The sequence below is a fragment of the Propithecus coquereli genome, unplaced genomic scaffold (assembly GCF_000956105.1).
Source record: "Propithecus coquereli isolate 6110/MARCELLA unplaced genomic scaffold, Pcoq_1.0 Scaffold137, whole genome shotgun sequence".
In the NCBI taxonomy this organism is placed as follows: Eukaryota; Metazoa; Chordata; class Mammalia; order Primates; family Indriidae; genus Propithecus; species Propithecus coquereli.
In genome coordinates, this window is record NW_012137969.1 from 7425218 (window position 1) to 7431644 (window position 6427).

General features: G+C 54.2%; 1 protein-coding gene across 1 annotated transcript; it reads left to right on the forward strand.

Moving 5' to 3' along the window:
- Positions 1–1168: 1168 nt before the first annotated feature.
- Positions 1169–5759, forward strand: LOC105806031 (cytochrome c oxidase assembly protein COX19). Its single transcript, XM_012639059.1, has 3 exons — positions 1169–1367; positions 1840–1951; positions 5667–5759. The coding sequence occupies exons 1-3, from the start codon at positions 1286–1288 to the stop codon at positions 5749–5751; spliced, it is 279 nt and encodes a 92-aa protein (XP_012494513.1). The 5' UTR covers positions 1169–1285; the 3' UTR covers positions 5752–5759.
- Positions 5760–6427: the final 668 nt, after the last annotated feature.

Here is a 6427-nt window from a genome sequence, read left to right on the forward strand (position 1 = left end):
CGACGGGCTGGCTCTGGGCATACAGAGCAGAATCTAACCTGGAGGGCGTCTATGCCAGGCTTGAAGAAGGGCAGGCCCTGGGGAGGGGCTGTGAGTTCTCCTCGGCGGGCACTTGTCTTCCAGCCCCTCTGGGAAGTTGCTAGAATTGGCTCCTCCCAACACTAGAAGCAACAGTGCTGTTGGGTCACTTCAGGGGCTGGGGGGTGAGAGGGTTTGTCCAGAGAGGCCCAGCAGGAACTCTGCGTTGCTGGGGACCTGATTTGCGTATTGCCAGGGCCTGGCACGCGGCTGGTGCACGGCAGTTGTTAAGTGGGCAGGCGGATGGATGGCAGCTCGTGGTGCTCCGGAAGGGCTGATCTACCCCCTCCATCATCCAGCTGAAACTGGGGCAGGGTGGGCAGGGGGTCCCCAGGGAACAGTACTGGGCAGAGACTGCGGGCAAGAATGGGGGGCTTCCCTGAGCCTTAACAACAATAATAAGCGAGTGCCAGAGGCGGCACCATTTACAATACACTTTTATTCTGTGACAGCTTGAATCGGACCCCCCCAATTCCTGTGGTGAAGCCCTAACCCCCAATACCTTAGAATATGACCGTTTCTGGAAATAGGGCTGTTGCAGATGTAGCTAGTTAAGATGATGTTATTTGGGGGCCCCAAGCCAGCATGATGGGTGTCCCTATGGAAAGGGGACATTTGGAGACAGGCACACAGAGCACCGGTGGAGGTGGAAGCAGAGACAGAGACGGGTGGTGTTTTTAGAGCCGAGGAGCACCAGAGAGTGACGGCGCCGGCAGCGAGGCGACAGGCCTGGGACAGACCCTCCCCAAGTCCACACCTTCGTCTTGGACCTCCGGCCCCAGAGCTGAGAGCGAGTAAGTTTCTGGTGTTCGAGCCGCTCAGCCGCACCTGGGCGAACGCACCCTCCGTCACAGTGTAGTTCTCACCCGGCTCCGTGCGGACGCGGAAGCCCGGCCCTGGCGGCTGTGTGTCCTTGGGCGACCTGCCAACCTCTCTGAGCCCATTTCCCCATCCACACCGGATGGCGGCTGGGCTTCTGCCGCCGGGTTGCTGCGAGCGTCATAGGGGACAGAAGAGCGCTGGGCATCGCCTGCCCTCCTCGGGGTCCTCTGGGCCGGGGGCCGGGGGGCGGTGGCCGGAGTCCAGGGCCGGGCGGGGGCGGGGCCTGCTCGGCGCTCGGCGTTCCCCGGGCCTGCTCGGCGCTCGGCGTTTGGCCGGCCGCCCTGCGTACGCTACGCATGGCGGCTCGGGCTCCGGCGCAGCAGTCATGTCGACCGCCATGAACTTCGGGACCAAGAGCTTCCAGCCGCGGCCGCCGGACAAGGGCAGCTTCCCGCTGGATCACTTCGGTGAGCGCCGGAGGTGGGCGGGCAGGATCGTCCGTCCGCGGGCCGCGCGCCGGGTCTGGGGTGTGGTCGGGGTGCAGGGCTGGGGCGGGTATGGTCTGCGGGTGCGGTGTGGGGTGCGGGTTTGTGGGGGTGCATATCTGGGATGCAGGTCTGGGTTGAGTGCGGGTCTGGGATGCGGTGTGGGGTGTGGTGTGGGGTGCCGGTTTGTGGGGGTGCAGGTCTGGGGGTGGGTACGGGCTTGGGGTGCGGTGTGGGGTGCCGGTTCGTGGGGGTGCAGGTCTGGGGTGCACCCTTAATATTTTTACTGGACTGACTTTACCACATTGTAGATTTTTTTTTTCCAGCCCCACGTTAAGCATGTTTCTGAAGGAAACAAGCTTTGAGAGGAAAAGTAGCACAGTTCTCAAGGCTGCTGTGTAGGTGCATCGTGTTACACTTTTAAAGGAAGATACTGTTTTCTTTTTCCTTCTAGGTGAATGTAAGAGCTTTAAGGAGAAATTCATGAAGTGTCTCCGTGACAATAATTTTGAAAATGCTTTGTGCCGAAATCAGTCAAAAGAATATTTAGAATGCAGAATGAACAGGCAAGTACTAGCTCACAGTTAGGACTTCCACTCCTCTTCTCCGACCAAACATTTTTTTCCCAAAAGGCTGTTGCAGTAGGCCTCATCATATCAGGCCTGGGGTTCCACTTGCGCTTTTTTTTTTTTTTAAATTTGTTTTTCAGAGTGTCCGTGCCTTCAAACAACTTGCGTATTTCAGAACTGTAGAAATGTTTGTCCTTGAAAATGAGGCTTAGCAGATGAAATTGTCCTAAAAGCTGTTTAGCAATCTTGGGAACCTTTTCTTGAGTGACAGCGTTATACGTGATTGCATTCCTCAGAGCATTTTCTTTCCAAATTGGGTGCTACTGATCTGTCATCAAGGTTTCAGAATTGTAAATTACAAAATGCTCACTGAGCCAACAGATTGAGGGTTGTGGGTATGCAGTTTATTTCTTTTACATTCGCAGAACCGTAAAAATATGCACTGTGTTGTTTTGTTCCACATAGAGCTGTTTGGAATGTGACAGGGAGGACAATAGGTTATTTAAGACAGGATGAAAGATGAGTGATTCTTCCTGTCTTAACTAGAATGCACCAGAGCTCACTTTTTTTTTAGTTGACAGACACACAGAGACAGAGCACACTTTTAAACAAGCAAAAACATTTCTAACTGTGATCCATACAGCTTTTACTTAAAACAAGAGCTATTTTAAACTTTAATGCAAAAAAGCATGTAACGTATAATTGTATAATGGTGGTGGGAACTTTTATTTTTGCTTTTTCAGGCCGTAATTAGCTCACTAAGGAATTCAGTCTTTAGACAACCTTGTGCCTGCTGAAGACAGGTTGACATTAACCAGTCCCCTTTGAGCTCTCTTTTCATTTTCCCGTAATGTACTCAAACATTTCCCTCAAGGAAAATCTCTTGGACCTTTCAGGCCACACCAGTGTGTGAGGGTTATCAGCATGGACATTTGGGACTTTAAGGGTGATGGGCCGTCTTAGCAGTGTGGCCCCCCTGAGGCTCTTGTTTTGAGGGCCACACTGGGTCCTGCCCTTACCATCTTTAAATAGCATGTCAGTTGGAATCACATGTTTAAATTATTGTCCAGATTGATGAATTTTTTTTTTTTTTTTTACAGAGTCTGGCTCTGTTGCTCTGGCTGGAGTGCCGTGGCGTCAACCTAGCTCACAGGAACCTCAAACTCCTGGGCTCAAGCGATCCTCCTGCCTCAGCCTCCCGAGTAGCTGGGACTACAGGTGTGCACCACCATGCCCAGCTAATTTTTTCTGTATATATGTATATATATATTTTTTTAGTTGTCCAGATAATTTCTTTCCATTTTTAGTAGAGACGGGGGTCTCGCTTTTGCTCAGGCTGGTCTCGAACTCCTGACCTTGAGCGATCCACCCACCTCGGCCTCCCAGAGTGCTAGGACTACAGGCATGAGCCACCCCGCCTGGCCAAGATTGATGAATCTTTAGAAAACTGAAACTAAGAGAATCTGTTCTTGGTGCTGCCAGGCTTTAGGGACAGGGTTTGCAGTTGGTCTCTGTCTGGGTGTGACAGTGTGCAGCCTCCTGCCTCTCGAGCTTGGTGTCCTGATCCCAGGACAGTGAGGGGAGGATGTGGACGCTGCCGCTTCGGGTGGTTTCGCTGATGGGCCAGGCAGCCTTGAGGGGAAAGCGCGGGGTACGCTTCTGATGTGGTCTGTATTTTGACTGTAGAGTTTTGGTTGCGTGGGTGCGCACAAGAATGATCAAATGCAGAGAAGTGGAGGACAGCCTGGCACCCGGGCTCAGTGTCTGGATCCCACACACCTGCTGCTTCACCCCCCACCCGTTTTCTTCCTTCCTTTTTTCCTTCTGTACTGAAATCCCAGATGTTGTTTTACCCCCATTTACTTCCATGTGCATCTTTTAAGAAAATGGACAACAGTAAGAGTTTTCAAAGTTGTCTCGTGAGGAGTTGGACCATGTTGGCCTGATGTAAGAGTGTATGTGTTTTAGATGACTGCACTTTCTCATAGAAAAAATTAAGATTGGGATTCCAGCAATCCGAGTTGCTGGCAAAGACAACAACGCATGCACATACGAGCTAAGATCTTAAGCCTCCGTGGTTATTTAGAAGTTCAGTTTAGGTCCCATCCTGGGGAGTGGGCAGGGGTTTGTGACATGTGCTGGTGGGGCAGCTGCACAGCCACCGTCACAGAGTGCTCAGGCCGGCGCCAAGCAGCCCCCCGGGGAATGGTGATGGGGCCGCTGACTGGGTTGCTGGGAGGGTGAGGGAGCTCGTCCTCAGAAGGCCCCACACGGTTGAGGGTGAGCATCAGTGAGTGTTCGTTGTCATTATCATTGTCCTAAGAATATGGAGTGTATAAAAATTCAGTTGCACTGAATCATGAATTTAATGCCTCAGACATGATGTCACAGAGAGAGCCCCCCTCTCTCTCCCGCCTGCACTCTGAGCCCCTCTCCCTCCCTCTGTGCCACGCACGTAAACAGGCCTGTGGTGGTATCCTGGTCAGCAGAGAGTGCTCGGAGGCCAGTGTGTGGCCGTGTGCCCAGGGGACAGCGGCAGGGCTGCCACTGTCTTAGATTCTGCCCTCTGGGCTTGCAGCTGCCTGCCTGGCCCACAGGCGTGTGCAGGTGAGTTGAGACAGGAGGAGTCCGGGCACACTTGGGTCTCTCCAGCCAAGACTCGCCACCTTGTCCAAAGCTCTTCTTCATTTTCTGACATGAAGGGGTCTTCTCAAGTAGACAGCACCTGCCAGGTCTCGTGGAGGCCCAGAGGAGCACAATGGCACCGGCGGGGTTTCCCGGGTGCCAGGCCCTGGGTTGGAAGTTTTGTGTTAAATCCAGAATAGACCCACCAACTCGCACCTTCATCGTGAGAGCACAGAGGTGGCGAGGGTGGCTGGCGTGTGCCCAGGGCCGGGGCTGGCCCGAGGCTAAGGGAATCTGGCTGTAGAGTCACCACCCTCACCCCCCCCCCCCACTCCCCAACGAAGCAAACCAGCAAGGTCCTCTGCCCTGGAATGTGAGCCCTGGGGGGCAGGAGAGGCGGGAGGCCCAGCACAGCACTCGGTGTTGGGCGTCTGGGTCTTGGCTGTGACTAAACCCACACAGCGGAGGCTGGCACACAGGTGATTGTAGAAAAGGGGACATCGTGTGGGGTCAGTGGGTGGGTCCAGGAGCAGGAGCCAGCCTTGGCGCTGGGCCGTGCCGCCCGAGCTGGAGTGAGTGGACCCGCGTACCCTGTGTCTGAGTAGCAGGGTTACAGGTGAGGCTCATGAATCATTAAACTGTGGCTTCTGCCCTCCTGCCCCCTCAGGTGTGTCCTCACAGCTACCTGGCAGCCAGGTGTGAGGAGTTCTTAGACTCCTCGCCGTCTGTGCCCAGCCTGGCTCCACTCTGGGCCCTGGAGCTCAGGCCCTCCTGCGTGGACACGCACTGCGCATGTCCAGCCCTGTCTGCGCCCTCCACGGCTGCCCTCCTGAGTCTGCAGGTGCACACCTGCCCCCGCAGGGCAGCACTCGGAGTGTGGCTTTGGGTGGCACGTCCTCGTGGCCCCGTGGGAGGGGTGTGGCCCAAGGGCCCAGGCCAAGAGGGCTGCTCTCTGGGGTCTGTTTTCCCAAGAAGTAAAGTGGGGATGACAGGAGCCCCGGGTTTAGGGGCGAAGCGATGGCCTTGCGGGGACACCCGCTGGCAGCCCTGAGCCTTCTGCCCTGACAGCTCCCCATTTTTCTTCTAGGCAATTGATGGCTCAAGAGCCGCTGGAGAAACTCGGATTTAGAGATTTGATAAATGGAAAATCGGAGGCAAAAAATGAATTTTGATGAGAAGAGCCCTGGGCTGTGTTCAGCGGTCGCCCACATTGGAGGGCACTGCTGCCTCCTTCGACCCCGGAGGCCTACGCAGCTGGGCCCTGGCTTGGGCCTTCAGGTGCCGTGAGACACTCCCGTGGAGCCCGGGTGGACAGGCCCATGGAGACGCCTCGTCACTAGGGAAGCGGCTTATCTTGTGAAGCTCCTCAATTATTTTCAAAAGTTATTACTCCTTTTAGATCCTCGTTTTCCCATCAGGGAGGGGTTTGATCCTTAACCCACACGTGGGGCGGGTTCCCAGGGAGGCCCCAGCGGAGGTGCGGATGCAGCGTGAGTCTGTCGGCCACGGGGACCTGGGCCCTTGTGTAGTGCTGGGTTTGCAGCACTGAGTAGCTTTTCAACACCAGCGTGCCAGATGTGCACAGACCTCAGTCTGCTCTGTACACAGAGATTCAGAAAATAAAGATTCCCTAGCACAGTGGGCTTCCTTTTTGTACTCATATATGCCAGTTCATTTCCCTTTTTTTAAAAAAACAAAAGTAGAATACAGAAAAGGAAGTTAGAAATCATTTGGCTTTGGACATATTTGACTTCCTGATTTTTTTCTGGTTATTCCTGAACACCAAATATCTTTATAATCAAAGGGGTCATTTTCTGATCTGTATCAGACTGTATTTAATAAAGCTAG

Bases quoted from the DNA above. Each gene is read 5' to 3' on its own strand.
- LOC105806031 (XM_012639059.1), top strand. From the start codon at position 1,286: ATGTCGACCGCCATGAACTTCGGGACCAAGAGCTTCCAGCCGCGGCCG. The intron at 1,368-1,839 runs GTGAGCGCCGGA...TTTTCCTTCTAG, and splicing joins CTTCCCGCTGGATCACTTCG to GTGAATGTAAGAGCTTTAAG. The intron at 1,952-5,666 runs GCAAGTACTAGC...TTTTTCTTCTAG, and splicing joins TTAGAATGCAGAATGAACAG to GCAATTGATGGCTCAAGAGC.